Genomic DNA, 20,755 nt, shown 5'->3' with positions numbered 1-20,755 from the left:
ACCCCAATTTTTGCCCATAGAGTACAAAGCTAAAGCACGACGTAAGTGGGATTTAATTCGATAGGGTAGAAATGAAGATGTACAGGGTTACACTGACTGTTTTTGGAATTGTTTAATTCAATTGCAAGCTATTGAACATGTTAGTCGCAGGAAATTGACGCGAAAGTACAAATCACGCTTGGCACTACAAATTAGTGCTTAGGTAGATATGTTTGAACCAGATTCTCTATCAAAGGCTATTAATTTGGCTCTCAACGTAGAAAAGAAGAAAGGTGGACATTACTCTCACACTAATCAACCTGCTGACACTAACCGCAACAAGAGACCTCCTTTCTCTACTAACTTTGACAGAAACAAACACCAAAGCCGTACCTTTTTCAAAGACGTAGATTCAACAATTCTCCTACAACTACTCAACCTCATACGAGCACCAACAACAACAACACCCAACAACGAGGCAACCAAAATCCTTTCAACCAACGTTCTCCTCCAAATTTTAATGGTAACAAAAAGGTGAAGTGTTTTAAATGCTTTCAGTATGGTCACTATGCAGATAAGTGCCCAAATGGTCAATCTGCTAAGGGCAATGGTCAATCCAATGGCCATTCCAATGGAGTCAACAAAAATTCAAGTCAAAAACCCTTCAATAACAACTGCCCTAACGGATCTACTCTTAACCTCATCGAAGATGCTACACCTGACGACAATGAAGTGGAAGTTAACTACGGTGAGGGATATGATCCTGATTATGATAACGATGACAACCCATCCTCAGGTACTCCTATATCTCCTCACACTTTGTTTAAAGTGCAAGGCACTGTTAAGGGTGAAAATGTCACCATTCTGTTAGATGATGGTAGTAGCCATGATTTCATTTCCACACGATTGGCACAACAACTATCACTCTCTGAAATCTCATCACCTCACAAGGTCAAAACTGTTTTTAATAATCAACGTTTTAATTGTAAAACTCAAGTCACTGTTGAAGTTTGCATTGGTGAATTCACACAAGCACGCACATTTTTGGTAGCACCATTGCATGGTCTTGATATGATTTTGGGAATGCCATTCCGTCATGAATTTGACCCATTGATTAATTATAAAGCACGTACAATGTCTCTCACTCATAATAATAAAAATTTCTCCATCCAAGCAACACTGGCACATAAAAAATTTCCACTCCTCTCTCACACTCAAGCCAAACGAGCAATTCGAAAACAGGGAAAAACATATATAGTATTGGTAAATCAAATTTCTGTGGAAACTGAAACTTCACGTAACTTCACACACGATGAATTTCTCTCACAATTTAAAGATTGTTTCATGCATGATCTGCCGCCTGGAATTCCATCATCATGCCCAGAAGACCACAAAATTGACATCATACCGGGTAGTGGACCTCCTTGTAGAGCACCTTATCGTGTAAATCCTACCGCACACAGAGAAATACAAACTCAAATCACTGATTTACTTGACCGAGGCCTAATCTGACCTAGTAGTTCACCATACGGAGCTCCAGTACTTCTTGTCAAGAAGAAAAATGGAACCTTTCGTATGTGTATCGACTACAGGGCTTTAAACAAGATCACCATTAAGAATAGGTTTCCTATTCCTAGAGTGGATGATCTATTAGACAAACCGAAAGTGGCAAACATCTTTAGCAAAATTGACCTTAAATCAGGGTATCACCAAGTCAAAATGTTTGAACATGATGTCTACAAAACTGCTTTCAGAACACAAACTGGACACTATGAATTTCTTGTCATGCCATTTGGTTTGACAAATGCACCAGCCACATTCACACGCATGATGAATCGAATTTTCATTGACCATCAAGATTTTGTGATTGTATTTTTTGATGACATTTTGGTATTGAGTAAATCTGAAGAAAAGCATAAACAACATTTAACACGTGATTCGATCTGCTTGCACAAAATCACTTATATTTGAATCCTGAAAAGAGTTCATTTTTCCAATCTGAAATTGAATATTTGGGACACATTGTATCGGGTAAGGGAATACATGTCGATCGAAAGAAAATTGAAGCCATTCAATCATGGCCTAGACCCAAAAACTTGCATGAGCTACGATCTTTTATTGGTCTTTGCAGCTATTACAGGAAATTTGTTCGTAATTTTGCTTATAAATCACGTTATTTGACTCTCTTGTTGAAGAAAAACACGCCTTATGAATGGACTGATTTACAAGAAAGCTCATTTAATGCACTTAAACATGCTTTGACTAATGCACCTGTATTGCAATTGCCTGATTTTGAAAGACCATTCTTTGTGGTAGTCACTGATGCTAGTGGAAAAGGTATCGATGCAGTCCTTATGCAAGATAACCATCCAATTGCTTTTGAAAGTCATAAATTCAAACCTCCTGAAGCAAAGTTCAGTACTTATGATAAAGAGTTGACTGTTGTGGTACATGCATGGAAAATTTGGAAACACTATGTAATGGGTACTGACTTGATCATTAAAACTGATCAACAAAGTATCAAATATTTACTTTCTCAGCCCTTAATAGATGATAGACATATTAAGTGGGCCGCTTTTATTCAAAGTTTTCAGCCCAACATTCAATACCAACATGGTAAAGAAAACGTTGTAGCTGATGTTTTGAGTAGAAGACCCTCACTTAATCATCTATCAACCATTACGGGAACTTCATTTGACACTATGCCTGACACTTATGTACATGATGATGAGTTCAAAACGACATGGTTGCACATGCTTGATAATTCTATACACACATTTTTCGAATACACTATTCAAGAAAACTTCCTTTATTTCAAACAAAAATTGTGTGTGACTAAACCTTTCTGTACATTAATTATTAAAGAATTGCACAAACCACCTCATGCTGGACATAGAGGATTTGCTACAACTTTTCAAAATTTATGTCGTGATTTCTATTGGCCTACTATGAGAATGGATGTTAAACAGTATGTTTCAACTTGTTTGATTTGTCAAAAAATCAAAGCAGCTCTACAGGTAAAAAATTGGGACTTTTACACCCTCTCCCCATTCTTGAAAGACCTTGGGAACATATTTCAATGGATTTTGTTATTGGTTTCCCACTCACAATGCACAAACATGACATGATATGGACTATTATTGACCGTTTCTCTAAACAAGCGTATTTTGTTCCGTGTAAGAAAACACTCACAGCACATCAAGTTGCACTTTTGTTTCTTAAGACTGTTTTCCCACATCATGGTTTGCCTAAAGTGATTATTTCTGATCGAGATTCAAAATTTTGTAGTGCTTTTTGGACTACTGTGTTACGAGACTGGGCACCCTCCTGTTGTAGTGGTTAGCTGCAATTGGGATAGCTGGCGTAATGGTTAATTTTGTGCTGTCTATTTATTTTACTAATTGAGTTGATGATGATTTTGTAGAGTGGAATGCGGGGAGTTGATGAAGAGACGACGGCGATTACTCTTGGCCATTTTAAATTTTCACAATATCTTAGAATATCATTTCAATAAGCCACTATGGCTCTGTAAATAGTTGTAGTGGGAACTCCCCTTATGGGTCATGCAAGAACTAATGAGCTTCACTCATTTACAAAAGTGAAGTGGTTGTAAAAGAGGGACTCAATTTTTGGCACCTTAAACTCACAAATAATAAATTAAATACCAACTCCACAAGAGAGGTGTCGTGGAGTTTGGGGCTAGATTTAGGCCTTTCTCTTGCAGGTTCTCTTCTCTACTCTCTTATGCTATGGTTATTTGCTATGTGCTCTCTAATCTAGTCTCCATCTCTTACACATCTCTTACACTCTCTTACAAGCATGTCTATGTCAATTTTATGTTTACTCTGTGTGTGTGTGTGTGTGTGTGTGTGTGTGTGTGTGTGTGTGTGTGTGTGCTTGAAAATTGGAAGAAGAGGTGGACAGGTTGATGGTGATTGCTTGGAAGCTTGTGTTGAATAGTTTAAGCGGTCGATCTCCCCCTCTTCTTCCAACAGGGTCTCTCTACCAATCCGTCTGCTAGTTGCAACTTTATACGCATTTTTTTGAGAGCTGGCCTTTCCCATTTCTCGCAGATTTCCTTTGTAGAAATGGCTACCCCAGCCCCACTATCTATTATTGCTATCATCTTAATTCCCTTGCACTCAAGTGGTATGGTGGTGTTTCCCTCTCTACTTTGCAGTAGTCACCTACCTTATTCACTGGTACAGGCTTTGATTTTGATCTCTCTTGCTGAGTTGTTTCCATGATTTCTTCTACAAAATTAACCTATGGAGGGATTTTCAACCCTATTTTTTTCATGTATTTGCTCATTTGTCACCATAAATATGGTCTAAGCCTCATGAGTTATGTAAGAGCAATGGTGCATCTTATAAGGGACGACATCAGAGTGTGTAGGCTTTTTGTTTCCTTCATCTATGGAAATGGATTCCATTGAGATGACACATCCCTCACTTTGGATTTTGTATTAGGTTCCCCTACAAAGGAAGGTAAAGTCCTTAAAGTTTTTGGCTTACTCACTGTTGATACTTTCATCCCTGCATCTCTGTACTGTTAGAAAATAAGACGTAGCTAAATAGATTTTTGAGTAGATTACTTAATGGAGAGAGATAGATTTCACACACAAGAGATTATAGAGTAGAGAGAGAGAGAGAGAGAGAGAGAGAGAGAGAGAGAGAGAGAGTACACACGATATACGTGGTTCACCCAATGTGGGCTACGTCCACGGGAAAGCAGCCACTCAATGGCTTTAGCACTTCAAAAGAAGAAGTAGTTTACAAAGGAATTAAACCCTTGATAGAGCTCCCACCTTGCTTCACTCTCACCACCTCACACTCACCTTGTTGCATCAACTTCACACTATGAAATGAGTGTAGAAATGGCCTCCTTTTATAGGCCAAAAGGGCTGCCCTCTCTTATGAGAGACAGCCATGTGTAGCCGCCCTTGTGCGAATAACTCCAAATCGGACCCTCCAATCCGCCCATGTGTGGCCGTCCTTGAGAAAACAAGTCCGCTTTTGAATTCGGCCACCGGCCACTGGCCATTGACTTCCGACCACCGGCCACCGGCCATTGACTTCCGACCACCGGCCATCGGCCATTGACTACCGGCCACCGGCCAACCGACTGGTTGTTTTCCGACCACTTTCCGACCGCCGTTCGGCCATAATATTCCGGCGAAAAAAAGTCTCGGGGGCCTCCGCCCCCGAGGCCTCTAAAGTTGCCCCTGATTCTTATCCGTGAAAATTTTGGTTTCCGATGAGTGATTTTCCTTCACGCATGCTGGCTCTCCTCATAATGGGGGCCTTACAAATGTGCGCTTTTACCACAGAAAATTACAAGGGTAAATCAGGTTCCATACTTAACATGTACAATATCTCTAGGATAAATCTCATGATCTGTGTTGATCTCCGGGATTGGTATTGACTGCAGCGTGGCACTATTATCTTTTTTGTTTTTGATTGTCTCCCGTAATGATTGTGTCCACGACTCATCTACTTTAGAAATTGGCGGCATCTCATGAGATTTGGTCTCATCCGTTGTGTCCGCAACCACCCTCATATCCAATGGTTCTTCCTTTGCCGATTTGGTTGGTTTGCTCGTGTGGTTTTCTTTTCGTGCTCTTGTGTTCTCCTTTTCGTAGCATCGTAGTGATATTCAATGAGAAGAAAATCCATAAAACTACTCCCAAAGAAGTTAAAATGAGGAAAGTTACGTTTTAGGATGTCAAACCACTTATTCAGGAACAAAGAAACAATTAGTAGGAGAACCTAAAGGAAAAATATTTATTGCTTTTATTTTTTAAAGGTATTTTTTCCTTCAAAAAAAATGCACAACTCTTTCATACCATTCAAATATTTCATCACACCCTTCACTACCTCCCAACACTTCTATCAAGATTCACCATAAATTTGGTCATGACTCCCACTACAAATGCAATGTTTGCGCGAGTCCTAATCATGGTGTACATCAAAGAACTAACTGCAAATGCATAAGGAATCTCAACCATCTTAGCCTTTCCCTCATCAAATTTGGGACAATCCTCTAGGCTCAATTTCACATATGGAGGCAATGGAGTAGACGAATGGCTCCCCCCCTCTCCCTCCATATTGAAGCGCTTCAATACACAGAAAATGTACACTTACTGTGATAAGAATGTTCTTTATCTCGCCTCGTTTAATGCGCAAATATATGGTTTGCTTATTTCATGTCAACATTCTCATGCAACTTCAATTTCAATCCATCTACCTCCAGACTTTCCTTCCCAGCAATGAACATATCATCTGTAGCTTCCTTTATGTAGAGGTAATGATCAATTTCATTCCACCTATAACCTTGAGACTTCATAAAAGCATCAAATTTATGATATCATTCCCATGGCGACTGCTTCAAACCATAAAGGCTTCTCTTAAGCGCATACACTAACTTCTCATCAAAAGCCATGTGGCTATTGCATGTAAATGTCCCCATGAACATCACCATGTACAAATGAGGTCTTAATGTCCATTTAATCCAATTCCATGCCATCTTTGGCAACCAAAGCAAGCACAGTCCACAAGGTAGTCTTCTTGATAATTGGCAAAAAAACCTCATCAAAGTATATGCCTTGCTTTTATTTGAAACCTTTGGCAAGCAATTCACCATCGTACTTTGGCTTTCCATTATTGGCTGTGACCTTCAACTAGCAAATCATTTTTCTCTTTTTAGAGAAGGTAGTAAGTTCCACGTTTGATTCTTCTTCAAAAAATCCATATCTGATTTCACAAACAAATTCTACCAAGACTCTTTTTATCTATCAATAATTCTTCAAAAATCAAAGAAGCTTGTAAATTGCCATGAGAAAACACTAGAATCCAACTTTGAATAGATAAAATTTTTTGTATTTGTGTGTAAGTTTGCTAATCCATTCCCAAAACATCATTAAAATTTACCTTAGCCAATAAATGTTGATTTGAAGAGAGCAAAAATTATAATCCTAACAAGTTTGACACGGTCCTTATTAAAGACTTTCTTCAAACAGAGCAGAGCGAGTGACAACTCGAGTTTGTAAATGCAACAATGGACCATACACTTTCCTAGTTTGTTGAAGGATTGTAATCATGCTGTGAGAGCTTCCAAGAAATGCACATTTAAGTCCACCCTTAAGTTTCAAAAATAACAATTTTTGAGGTTCATGAGCAGGCCTACAAGAAGCATTGCTAGTTACTAGAAGTACCTTGTAATGTGAAGGCACCCTATTTCATAGACTTTATTGTGCATAAAAGTAGTCATAGTTAGACATAGGTTGATATTAAAAGTCAATAATAACAACTATGACTACAACCTCATCTTTCTACTTATAAAAGTACCTCCAAAGTAGAAAAAGTTGACAACCTTTTCATGCTCTTACCCAATTATTTGCAACGTCCTGGCAAGATCGTCTAACATCATTCATTTGCCGTAGGATAAGAAACTAAGATAGTTAAAGTCCTACACAATGCTCGAAACAAAGCTTCTTGGATAACTTACATGAGAAATATTAGAGGTGAATTGACTATATTTGAAAGTTCTTACGCTAAATTTCTCTAGACCTTGTAGGTTCTCTACCTTCAAACTTAGCTACACAGGTAATTCTCAAATTACATTAAACCTAGGTTTTTTTCGAACAGTGGGACTCCTGCACCACTAGAAAAATGCTTAGTTCTTGAAAACATGCGATAGGATCAGCGGCGAAACAAGGGTGCCCAAGATCCAAATCTCAGCTCTTTGAAGAAACTAAGGAATTTTTGTGGCCTACCTTCACTTCCTCTCCTGTTCTGTTTATTCATTGTTTGTCTATATGCACTGAACACAGATGAGGGCAAAAGGGTTCTACTAGGCAACCATAACTTCTTGAAAATATGCTAAAATAATACACACACACACACACACACACACACACACAGGAGTCAGAATTAATCAACCTTTTTCTCATAGAACTTGTAGCTTTCTGTACAGTTGCAAGCTTCCACACTCACTTGAAAGCAGTTGAGTCCTCGAGTATTCTTAACAATGTATGATCCCATCCCCATGATAACTATGGACAAGAGAGTTTGAGCGCTTTCGCAGACAAAATGTCGTTTCCTCAGCTGGTTGGCAGTACTTCCAGCAAATACAAGGTTGCAACGAAGCGTTACCCTTTATTTTGGACTAATTTAAGCCACCTGCCCTCCACCATTTGAACAGCAGCAGGAGAGAAGATATTTTACGTCACAAAACGACCCCAGTGAAGCGCTCAAAGCCATTAAACAGCTGCATACAAGGCCTTTACTTGCTCCACATCATCAGAGCTTCCAAGGAAGATGGGCGACCGCTGATGAATTTTGGTGGGAATGATGTCAAGTGCCTGAAAAATTCAAAAAACAAGGTCAAGGGTCACGTTTGCATTCTAAAACAAGTGCTGTCCTAGAACAGACGATTGCACTGCCTTTTGAAAAAGATCTTTACTACTATGCACAGGAAGACCTGAGAGAGAGAGAGAGAGAGAGAGAGAGAGAGAGAGAGAGAGAGAGAGAAAAGGAAGAAGAAGAAGAGAATTTTAACGTTGTAGGAAACTATCCCTCTTGATATTTTCATACCCGACCAAAAAAACAAGAAATCCCACTTTACATGAGCTCAAAAATCCTCTGCATCAACACTTTTCTCTCCGGAGTGCCAACAAAAGCATGAAAAGGACCCATAGGCTCTTGAATGAGAAGACCCATTTACATACTAAACAGGAAAAATCACAACAGCCACATGAGAGGATGAGAAAGAGTGTGGGTGTGTGTATGTGTGTGTGTGTGTAACCCACTATTCAATGCCACTGCGCAAGGGCCTACGTAAGGAAATGCTTAGGCTGGGTTCAGACAGCGTGGCGGAAATGTTACGCACAGGGGCGTCCAAATGCTATGGCTGGACCTGATTTGCTGCAGGCATGTTTTCTCTTCCGCCATAGCTCTCCCACGGCCACCGGCATTAAAGAGGGTCTAACCCCTCTGATCGATCAAGTTTCTTTACTAATGCCTTATGTAAGCCTAAAAGCAAAGAAGATTTCAATGTTCTACAAATTAAAGTCAAATGTATGCCTACCTCCCTTGCTCACTAAGGCTTCTTTTAGAAAGCCAAAAACATCAGGAAAATTATTGCACAACAAACCGGTGTTTGATCACCCTTAAAATAATAAGGAATGATAAGTATGAAATACATATGGTTGACAACATGAAATTTTTTATAGCACTACATACCCTCTCCTTGCCAGTGAAAGCCACGCCTCCTGCTTGCTCCACCAGGAAAGACATAGGAAAAACCTCATAAAGTACACTACAAAAAACATAACCATTTTATACTCATCTCACAAAGGAGAAATGTATATAGCCAAACAATTTAAGCAAATCATCCTTACCGCAGCTTCCCACTTGGGCTCTTCTTATCGGCTGGGTACATGAAAATGCCGCCATAAAGAAGAGTTCGATGAACATCAGCCACCATACTGCATAGGGCACACACCATTGAGCAGACCTCGAACTTCTAAATATCAGAATATTACTATCTACTATTATACCTAGAAAAACAAGGTGACCGGTCACCGGTCACGTGGGCATTCTAAAACAAAAAAAATATGAGGCTCTTAAATGAAGGACCTATTTACAAACTAAAACATCAATCATTTGATACTTCACAAGCAAAAGGAAAATATATGCCTAGCTCCCTTCTTCAGAAAGGCTTGTTTTACAAAGCCAACAAAAGCACGATCAGCATGATCCATCAATGCTTCAAGTAAACCAAGAGTCTAATACTGATGTAAATAAGAAACAACAGCATGGCTTAGATTACCTTCCAATGTACCGAAGTGATTTGGGAGAAGAACCATCCTTTGGAAATTTACAGTCCTCCACAAATCTACACGAAGAGCCGACAGACAATTACAGAAATGGTCACTAAATTACTAAACAAAAAAACCAGCTCTCGACTTACTTCCTGGTTGGCTCGTCCCAATTTTTTGCATTCCCCTCATTGACAGAGTAGATTTTCCCTTTTTGAGGGATCTGTCAAAAAGCCAAATATATACATCAAAATGAAATTGGAAACTCAGTTTTATGCATATTAATGATTTGATGACTCCGACAATGGGTCCAGCAGTACGAAATGATACCTTTATGCTTGGATGAGTCAGAATAAATTCTCCCAGAGATGGATCTAGTGTGAAACCATTGACCCCACTACCAGTGCTCAAGACAAGCTGTATTTACATGCAGAGTAATACTTATTCAAGAAAAAAAACAATCATGATTCATAACTGTGCTTTTTTCCTGCCTCATGAAATAATTAACAGAACATCATCCTTACCGTGCAAGAGCTTCCATACATGCAATAGCCAGCTGCTATCATATTCTTGCCAGGCTGAAGAACATCCTGTAAGGTCCCTGCACTCCCTTCCTTGAGCATGTATATACCAAAAATCTGTCATATCATAAACCATTTATACATCCCATGGAATTGAAGGTACCATGGCATTAAGTCCTTGAAGAATGCATCATGAGCTACTACTCACTGTGCCAATGGACACACCACAGTCGATATTGGAAGAGCCATCAAGTGGGTCAAAGACGACGCAATACCTACCAACAGATGTTAGCAGTTAATTGGAAAACGTTCAATGATTATGAGCAACTCTTGTATGTATAAATAATTTTGGGTCATTAACATCTCCCACGTGATATCCTGATGTAAGACTGCTGTGATATGTGATAATTGTCTCCAAAAGTGCAATTTTCAAAAATCAAGACCTTTCTAAGTCAAGGCCGCTCCCAATAGCAAGTTGCATAAACAGCTCATGGCATTCTCTATTCATGGTCTGAGACATGGCAACAAAGTGGCAGAGTCCTAGCATTCCCTTGGTATCAAGTCCGCATATGATACTCAGCATAGGTAGCAATTGGAGAAGTCTCCAAGAGATCCATCACCAGATAATCAAACCCCTTGGTTTGCCTTAACTGTTAGTAATCTCTAGAGCATTGACACACTCTCCACCTTGTAACCATAGCTACCTCCTCCCTCAATGTGGCCCACCTTTCTTGATGATAAGACAGGCTACTTAGCTATTGAAACACTAAAATCAAGTACATTCTCAGTACATCGCAGTAGACCAATAGTACTCTTAAACTATCTGCTATAAACAAAAGTATGACAAATATCTGAACCAGTGACGAAAACAATTGAAGCTAAACCACAAACACAGAGCAACGCATGGATAACATGTGATTAGAATCTGAAGATACCTGCCACGATGTGATTCTTCAACAAAAACTGCCTCTTCAAGCTCCTCTGAGACAAGAACATTCTGCCCACAAAAAAGGGAAGTTGCGGAAATGGCTAATGCAAGTATGAAAATGTGGGATCCGTTTCTGCTGATCTTACCGTCCTCCCGCTGCTAACTAAGGATTTGATGAAGACATCATTAGAGAGAACGTCAAGTTTCTTCTGCTCTTCACCCTGAAAAGACGAGAGGAGGCAGATATGATAGAGATGTATTGAAGAAGATGATCCAAGGGGGGTAGGGCCTACCTGCACATTGGTTTCGCCTGCCAAACCGATGAGCTTTGCAAGACCAGCCTGTTCAGGAAGAGCACAAAGAAACCAGTAAGAGAGACGCATACAAATACATAAGAGCGCGAAACCACACACACAAAAACACGGACCTTGCTAACTGACGAGCAGACAAACTTGCAGCCGAGAACGATGTTGTTGAGGAGGATGGTGAGGTCACCGCGAGCCTCTGGAAACTTGCTCTGCTCGTTCAGAACGAAGCGGGTGATGGTCATAAGATCGGTTCGCTGTGCATCAGCGGCATGATCCATAGCTCGCGCTGTGTGTGCACGCAAGCGTGAGCGCGTGTATGTGTAAGAGAGAGAAAAGAGAGAGAGAGAGAGAGAGATAGAGAGAGCTTAACGCTTAACTCTCTCTGTCCTCGACCCCGACTTTTCTTTTCTCTCTCTATCCATATCGGTGGTCACTGGTATTCTATTCCTTTCGAATATGACGTCACTTCTGTTCAGCGCCCGCCAAGTGTCCCCCGTCTCTACCGCTCGATCTGCGAGATCGACGGATTTGGCTGGATTGCAAGCGAGAGGCGCAACCTTTAGAAATTGTAGGCCGCCCATTTGCGGCTCTATCTTGGAAACTGGCAATCATTTGCAATCTTCCAAAGCTCAAAGGTGCTGCCACGATTATTACCATCACTACCACCAAACCTTGCATTTCGACACTCAACATTGTCTCGACTTGGAGACCTCCATCAAGGGTTCGCCCAAGGCATGTACACTGAGATTGGGTTCACATCGCCCGGCAGAAGAGCTGAAAAATACTTACGGACCAATCAAAATCTTCCCAGCTCGCTGCCCCATTCACATAAGGCGGTGGAAGGTGTTGACTGGGCTGCCACGTCGAGGAAGAGCTCGCCTTTTTCTCTTCCACCCTGCCCTCTTTTTCTTCCGACCCCCCCCCCCGTGAGCACTTCCACCCTCATGCCTTCTTCTCCAGCCAATGGAGCCGCGCCATGCAGGCAAAACGACTACCGTCTTGTGTGAACGCTAGGGCGGCGGCAAAGCTGATTCTCTGTGTGGTCCGCCTGGAAGTGGTGGAAAGGTGTTTCTCTTCCACCTCTCCAGTCTGAACCCACCCTGAGGCTTGCACAAGCCCCACTCACCCTAACTTTCTCGTACTCCTACACTCTTGAGGGTACTGACAGGCTCCAGCTCCCTTCACCGTTTGGGGGGGAGGGGGGGAGACATGGCGCTACAAGATGCACTCTTGAACGGAGAGGACATCAAGGTCTACATAATATGTTGCTTGCTTCCTCCACGTCCCCAAAGGATGCAAACTTTGGTGTTGCTTTGAGTATTGGCTTTGGAGCCACTACTTTCCCTAGCAGACCAATGATGCAAGGCCCGTTGTCCTATACACATGCAGTACATGCCAAACCTTCAACCAACCCGATTCAGATCTCCCCTCATCTCATGCAGAATGACCTTTTCAGAGACCTTTCACCTCGGCCACTGAATGCAGAGCTCAACAATCCTACCTCGTCGGGCACGTTGCAGAGACCTCTTCAGGTAAACTAGAACTCCCCTCTACTTAATGGTCAGTTCTTTGTCATTTCTAATGTGTGGCAGAACATAGATAGTAGGGAAGACGAAGAAGAAGCATTCATAGGAGAAATAAATAGTTCCTCACTTATCATCACTCTTCTTGCTAGCATACATAATATCATAGTAATGAAGATGGAGAAGATGTCAAGCTTAAGCATTAAAGCGTGGCTCTTGGTTGGATTTGCATTCCATAGCCAAGAGTGTTGGTGTAGGCTCTCAACTTCTCTACTAGCTTGGAGAAGGAGATGGGTTGCACTTTGCACTTCACACAATGAGAGAGTGTGTTGGAGAGTATACCCCCCAAGAAACCCCCCTTCTTGCTTTGGTCGACCCCCCCTTGAGCTCATGCTTGAAGCTCATTGGACCCCTCCAACAAGCCTAGCCAATCACATGCAAGAGGCGTATCAAGCAACAAGGGTAGTCTTGGGACAAGTGCCCCCTTTTCCCTTTGTGAGAGAGGACTTGATAAATGCAGAATCAATTAACTAAATAAACTAAATTATCATTGGACCCCTTGGGAGGCTATCCAATAGGATACATACACACCTTGAGGGCAACATGGGTAGGGGCTTGACATGTGTCCTTGCTGCCTCTTGTGGCTTGGGCTTACCTTGTGTGTGTGTGTGTGTGTGTGTGTGTCACTACAACACTACATGAAGATATCGACACGTATATATCGACGGCCATGCTTTTCCACGTGTATATCGACGTAATTAGTGTGCGTCGCTATACACGTCGATATACGCGTCGCAGTGTGCATCGATATACACGTGGAAAGGCTTTATTTGCCACGCGTATGTCGACGCATATATCCACGCATATAACGATGCAAAAAAATTTGGGGGAAAAAAGCAAAACCCGCGCGCAGGGGCCATTTTCGCCTACTCAGATCTTGGCCGAAACTTGCTGTGCAGGTATTATGTCCATCTCCGCCCCCCCCCCCCCCGCTCCCCCTCCCTCCCTCTCTCTCTCTCTCTCTACATCGTGTGTGTGTGTGTAGGAAAGAGAGAGAGAGAGAGAGAGAGAGAGAGAGAGAGAGAGAGAGAGAGAGAGCGGTGTGTGTGTGTGTGTGTGTGTGTGTAGGAAAGAGAGAGAGAGGTGTGTGTGTGTGTCCGTGTAGGAAATAGAGAGAGAGAGAGAGAGAGAGAGAGAGAGAGAGAGAGAGAGAGAGAGAGCGGTGTGTGTGTGTCCGTGTAGGAAATATATATATATATATATATATATATATATATATATATATATATAGAGAGAGAGAGAGAGAGAGAGAGAGAGAGAGAGAGAGAGAGAGAGAGAGAAATGTGTGTGTGTGTGTAGAAAAGAGAGAGAGAGAGAGAGAGAGAGAGAGAGAGAGAGAGAGAGAGAGAGAGAGAGAGAATTAATGTATGCTTAGGAAATTAAAATTAAAGAAAAAAAATTAAGGAGAGAAATGAAATGAAATGTTATATTAACGTCTTCGAAAGGCCAAAGTGACCTATGAGACATGAGACAAGAAAGTTACAATGTGATGGATCTGATACAAAGTCAGAGTAAGAAGATGAAAAAATAAAATATTATGAAATCCTAAACTGCTAGGTGTGGACTAAATGGCTAAACCAGCTAGCTGGGATAGGTAGATCATAGGAGATCCAACATCTGTCTCGCTGGCGGATCTCATCAATCTCTTCCATGGTCAGTAGTCTGACTGGGCGTTGTGCATGTCGAGCCAAAGTGACCTAGCTAGATCCTCTGATGCAGCCTCTATCGATGTTGTGTAGTCCTCCGCAGTCGTGGGCGTCTAGATCTCCCTAGCTCAGTCGCTCGTTCGATCAGTAGAGAGAGAGAGAGAGAGAGAGAGAGAGAGAGAGAGAGAGAGAGAGAGAGAGAGAGAGAGAGAGAAAGAGAGTTATATATATATATATATATATATATATATATATATATAGAGAGAGAGAGAGAGAGAGAGAGAGAGAGAGAGAGAGATAGGGAAGTGGAGAGCGAGACAGAGAGAGAGATAGGAAAATAGGGAAATAGAGAGAGAAAGAGAGATAGCGAGAGCGAGATCGAGAGAGAAAGAACGAGAGATAGGGTACGTAGACAGAGAAGAAACTATGGAACTAAAAGAGGCAAAGGGGTTTTGCCTGCTACATGCATTGCCATGTACACCTGGGAGTGCACGTATGTGTCTACCCATATAGGATTTGACCAATAAAGACGAGATTTTGACCCGGTGGTCCTGATCTCCGTACACCTCTGGACCGAGGTGTACGGAAATTGGGCAAGACTAGAGAATGCGAGGTAGTTTACATTGTGAGGAGTATATATATATATATATATATATATATATATATTAAAACAACATTCATAATCATTGTAGATGGCAACGTCATCAACTAACATGGAGGAAAAGATTGCATGCTCGTGCACGCTCTGTAAGTATCAAATCCTGCGCAAGCGTAGGATATGTAATGAGCATGTGCACAAGTACGGAGAGTTTGCTAGAGAAACCGTACAGAATCTGCGATACGACTCCCACGGAACGGGCATTGATTTCTGCGACATAGCACCTACATCTGAGAGAGAGAGAGAAAAAAGATTATGCGTGAAGGTCCGACCAATATAGAGCCACGGATGGAAGCAGAAAAGGGCTTACAGACAGAAGATGACGGCATGGAGGAGATGTTGGACACCTTTCGCTATGAGTTTGTGAGTTTCTAATCCAATCTTAACTATGGCGTTTTTTAAAACGCGATGAATCATGTATTCTTATTACTTTGATTTTTGTATAAACGCAGAATCTTGCGATGCATCGAGCTCCGACACGCTAGGAGGAGTCAGATGGATATCGAAGAGGTATCTATGAAGTACTGAATGATCTTGAAGCTTCAGGAGAGCCTGTAGACTAGGAGGCCTTACAGTCTCGCTGATCGCTTGAGGTGAGACGTTAATATGTGTGAGTTGATTTAATTAAGTAAGTATATGTGAAGTAATATCAATACTAATTTTGTGAGTTGTCCTATGTGCAGGTTGCGACGCCTAGTCATTAGTGGATCGGATTTCATATATATGCTTTGTGAGACACAGACACGCTTCTGTCTCTTTTTTGTACAGACAGTTATTGTTTCCCTTATGGTTATGATTATTGTCATTGTCATTGTATAGACATGGCTATTTCTCCTATTCTTGTATAGACATAGTTATGGTTCAGGTTTTGTTAATGGTTATGTTTAACTTTCTGGTTATGCTTATGGTTATTGTTAATTTTGTTTATGGTTATGGTTATCTGCATTATGGTTATGCTTTTAAGTTATGGTTATGGTTCGTTATGGTTATGCTTTTCAATTGGTACGGTACTTGTCTTTCATTGGCCTTAAATCTCATGTGAGATCCTACATGGATAGCATGTAGGAGGCGTATACATGATATGGTTTTTTTTGAAAAGTTTATGTAAAAACAAAGGGAACTCTGCCAAAATTTCTGCGCGCGGGAGCATGGTTGATTTTGGTGCTGCTCGCTTTCTTGGGAAGAGGGCAGGAAGTCTGGTTGTGGCTGTGTCCATCTTTTAACTGGGCACAGGCCAGGCTACCTGCCCTCTGCCCAAGAAAAATAACATTCTGTAATGGTCGTCGCTATGCGCGTCGCTATCTGCGTCTATATTTGTGTCGCAAATAGTGACAGGTTCACAGGGACGCGGATATCGACGCACATAGCGACGCAGTGCGTCGATATTTGCGTCGATGACACCTTTTTTTGTTGGTGTGTGTGTGTGTGTGTGTGTGTGTGTGTGGGTGGGTGAGTGTTCTCTCTCATCCCCCTAGCTTTAGGGCTCGCCCCCTCCTTTGTAGGGATGTTGATTTTTGGAACACAAGCACCTTAGTCAGCAAGCACCTCAAGCTCCCTAGTCGGCAAGCACGACAAACAAGCACCTCAAGCATCCTAGTCAGCAAGCATGACAAGCACCTCAAGCTTGGGCTAGGTTCCCACCTCAAGTACAACCCTAGTTTACCTAAGATCAAAGGACTTTTACACTAACCTTTGGAGGTCTTTAATGAAGCTAACCCTAAGGTCTTTAAGCTCCATTGGCTAGCCTTTCTCTTTCACAGGCCATCTCTCATTTGGACCCCTTTACCATTGGCCCCGTGTTGAGATAGACCCCTAAGCACATGTCTATATTCTAGCCCTTGTTCCCATCTATTCTCCTACATTAAATGATCAGTTTAATATGAGAAAATCATTTGGGTTGGTTAGTTATTAAACTTTTTATGACATTACCTCTCTCTTGAAATCATAGTTGTCCTCGACTATGAGGTAGAACAGATAAATCCTTAGTCATTAGTCAATTTTCCTTAGCCGGTAGAGGATCCCTTTTTACCCTACGACATCATTCCCAGATGGATGACTAATCCATTTGGTGCTTGGGAGACGTAGCTGCCGCAAGCATATGTGCTCTTTAGTCCATTTCATTCTCCCAAGTAGAGTGACAAGTTTTACTTGGTGTTTGAGAGACTTCATCATCACAAACATGATTCTAAGTATGCATACTACTTAAATTTATGCACAATAAAAGAGAATTAATCTTATAAGACAAAAACATTGTTCATTTAAAAGAAATTTGTACATTTGCTTACTCTAACGTAGCATTGTAAGCATTGACAAGGTTCATACTATCCTTAAGCTGTATTCCTTGCATCCATCTAGCATCTTCAAAGGATAATTTTTGAACTCAGAATAAGATACCGTGGGAAAATCTTACCATGTCGTAGTACCTTGTCTTCATTTTGAAGGATAGCTTTAGGTTGTAGCACCTCTTCTTGGTCTTGATTTCTGGAGGGTCTTCAATAATTGGTTCAGTTGGTGGCTCACCTTTGTAGGGCTTAAGTAGGCTCACATGAAAAGCATTGTGTATGAGCCAATGGTTGGGCAACTTGAGTTGATAAGCCATCTCATTGATTGGCTTCAAGATTTGAAAAGGACCATAGTATCTTTTTGCTAGTTTAGCATAACACTTTTGATGGCCCGTAGGATTTTTGCCCGTCGTTTGCCTCAATCAAGCCTTGAGAAACTTAAGTAAGACCCAATCATTCTCTTTGAACATTAAGGGCTTTATGCCTTTGTTGAGGGATGGAAATAGCCTCCTTAATCTTTTGGAAAGATTCTTGTAGATCACGTCTATACTCATCGGCAACGAAGATCTTCCCATGTACTTTGAGTAGCAAGGGACTTTTAGGTCTTCCCTCAATGATTTTTAAAGGTTCTTTTCCCATAGAAGTATGGACAGTATTATTGTAGGCATATTCTATAAGAGGTAAGTAATTTTTCCATTGTGAGCGTTGATCTACTTCGATAACATAATTCTTTAGTAGATCGAGTATCATAAGATTGGCTATCTCACTTTGGCCATCTGTTTGTGGGTGATAGGCCGAAGAGAAATTCAATCTTGTACCTAGATTTTGAAAGAGACATTTCCATAAATTACTGGTCATTCTATGATCTCTATCTGACACGATGGATGTTGGCAATCCATGGTGTTTGAAAATCTGTGATATGAACAGAGTTGCCATTTGGTGTGCCTTAATAGTCGGTTTGACAGAAATAAAGTGTGTTGCTTGCTAAACCTATCGACTATTGTCCATATTCCCGTATTTCCATGGATAGACTTGGGTAATCAAAAGATGAAATCCATGGATATACTCTCCCATGGTGAATTTGCGATATGCAATGGCTGGAGTAATCCAAGTTGCTTCCCTCTATCATACTTGGTCTTTTGGCATACCACACACTTTGAAACATACTCTTGTATGTCCAATTTCATGGTAGGCCAATAGAAATACGTCTCTACTCCTTGGAGAGTAGGTTGAATGCCTCTATGCCCCACATAAGGAGGAGCATGGGATTCATACATGACTTTCTCACGTAGGGAGTGGGTAACAAATAGCCTATTTCCATGGAGAAGATAACCATCTTGCAAGGTGAATGGCTCCTCTTTCTTCTCCAAAGCAGGGGCTGACATTATGTCTCTAAAGTTAGGGTCATTAGCATACTCATCTATCATAGAAGATAGATCATTGTGATTTGCTATATGTAATGGAAATGGCCTATGAACTTTGAAAGTAGCGGAATTAAGAAATTACGTGAAGCATTTTTCAGAGATTACGTTATGAGCATAGCGGGTGAACTTAATTGATGGTAGCAACATAAACATGGATTCCTCGCTTATCATCACTCTTCTTGCTAGCATACATAACAGCACAATAATGAAGATGGAGAAGATGACAAGCTTAAGCATTGAAGCATGGCTCTTGGTTGGATTTGCATTCCAAAGACAAGAGTGTTGGTGTAGGATCTCACTTCTCACAAGCTTGGAGAAGGAGGTGGAGTTCCTTAACTTTCACCAAGTGAGAATGGCCCTACAAAATGAGTGTGTGTGTGGTGTATATCTCCTAGCACCCCCCTTGCTTTCTTGGGGCAAGTTACAACTTTTCCACACGCTTCAAGCTCATTGGAACCCTCTCCCCCTAGCCAATCACATGCAGCATGCAGTCAAGTACATGGGCAATCTTTTGACAAGTGTCCTCCTTACCCCTTAGAGACAGAGAGAGCTTGAAAATATCAAGATATTTGTTGAATGGAACTAGAATCTCATTGGACCCCTCTTTAGCCCAACCAATAGCATTCAAGCACACCATGTGGTTAAGCTTAGTGAGAGTCTGACATGTGTTCCATGTGCCCTTTTAGAAAAGAGGTGCCCTTTGGGTGAGTGGAAGGTTATGTCAAAGATTCCCCTAACTTTGGGACTTTCATGCATAGGAAGCTTCTCAAGCAACTTTCTCATTAAGTTTGTAGGGTCTCTTTTTGACTCAAGCACCTTACCCCCCATGCATAGGAAGCTTCTCAAGCAACTTCCTCATTAAGTTTGTAGGGTCTCTTTTTGACTCAAGCACCTTACCCCCCATGCATAGGAAGCTTCTCAAGCACCTTCCTCATTAAGTATGAAAAGTAACTCAAGTACCTTAGCCATCAAGCATGACAAGTACCTTAGGTGGAGTTCCCACCTCAAGCTCAGCCCTAGATTGCCTAAGGTCAAATTGCCTAAGGTCAAAGGCAAGTTTAGGTCGAGTTCCCACCTCAAGCTCAGCCCTAGCTTGCCTAAGGTCAAAGGTAAGTTTAGGTCGGGTTCCTACCTCAAGCTCAGCCCTAGCTTGCCTAAGTTCAAAGGACTTTTAACAGTAACCATTGGAGGTTTTTAATGAAGCTAACCCTAAGGTCTTTTAAGCTCCATTAGTTAACCTTGCTCTTTGACATACCATCTCTCATTTGGGCCCCTTTACCATTGGCCCCGCACATATCTTATTCTAGCCCTTGTTCCCATTTATTATCCCACATTAAATGATCAGTTTAATATGAGAAAATCATTTGGGTTGGTTAGATATTAGATTTAATGACATTACCTCTCTCTTGAAATCATAGTCGTCCTTGACTATGAGGTAAAAGAGATAAAGCCATAGTCATTAATCAATTTGTCTTAGCAGGTAGAGGATCCCTTTTTACCCTACGACATCATTCCAAGATGGATGACTGATCCATTTGGTGCTTGGGAGACATAGCTGCAACAAGCATGTCTGCTCTTTAGTCCATTTCATCCTCCCAAGTAGAGT

At 41.3% G+C, this 20,755-nt stretch overlaps 1 protein-coding gene across 1 annotated transcript; it reads right to left on the bottom strand.

The window, feature by feature from the left end:
- Positions 1-7,996: 7,996 nt before the first annotated feature.
- Positions 7,997-11,941, bottom strand: FBP (Inositol monophosphatase family protein). The gene is made up of 12 exons (XM_086501160.1): positions 11,676-11,941; positions 11,542-11,589; positions 11,395-11,469; positions 11,256-11,317; positions 10,529-10,595; positions 10,324-10,437; positions 10,130-10,216; positions 9,952-10,022; positions 9,811-9,876; positions 9,380-9,466; positions 9,222-9,297; positions 7,997-8,341 (listed from the first exon to the last, which is right to left on the bottom strand). Exons 1-12 carry the CDS (start codon positions 11,832-11,834, stop codon positions 8,240-8,242), a joined length of 1,014 nt encoding a protein of 337 aa, XP_086357286.1. The 5' UTR covers positions 11,835-11,941; the 3' UTR covers positions 7,997-8,239.
- Between the last annotated feature and the right edge of the window lie 8,814 nt (positions 11,942-20,755).

This window comes from Adiantum capillus-veneris, chromosome 26, assembly GCF_014529385.1.
Source record: "Adiantum capillus-veneris isolate H3 chromosome 26, ASM1452938v2, whole genome shotgun sequence".
Lineage (NCBI taxonomy): Eukaryota > Viridiplantae > Streptophyta > Polypodiopsida > Polypodiales > Pteridaceae > Adiantum > Adiantum capillus-veneris.
This window is presented reverse-complemented; position numbering and strand designations above follow the sequence as displayed.

Coding starts and splice junctions, on each gene's coding strand:
- FBP (XM_086501160.1), bottom strand. CDS start 11,834: ATGGATCATGCCGCTGATGCACAGCGAACCGATCTTATGACCATCACC. Junction 10,217..10,323: donor TGTATGGAAGCTCTTGCACG/GTAAGGATGATG, acceptor ATGTAAATACAG/CTTGTCTTGAGCACTGGTAG. Junction 8,342..9,221: donor CTTTCACTGGCAAGGAGAGG/GTATGTAGTGCT, acceptor TGAATTTTTCAG/GCACTTGACATCATTCCCAC.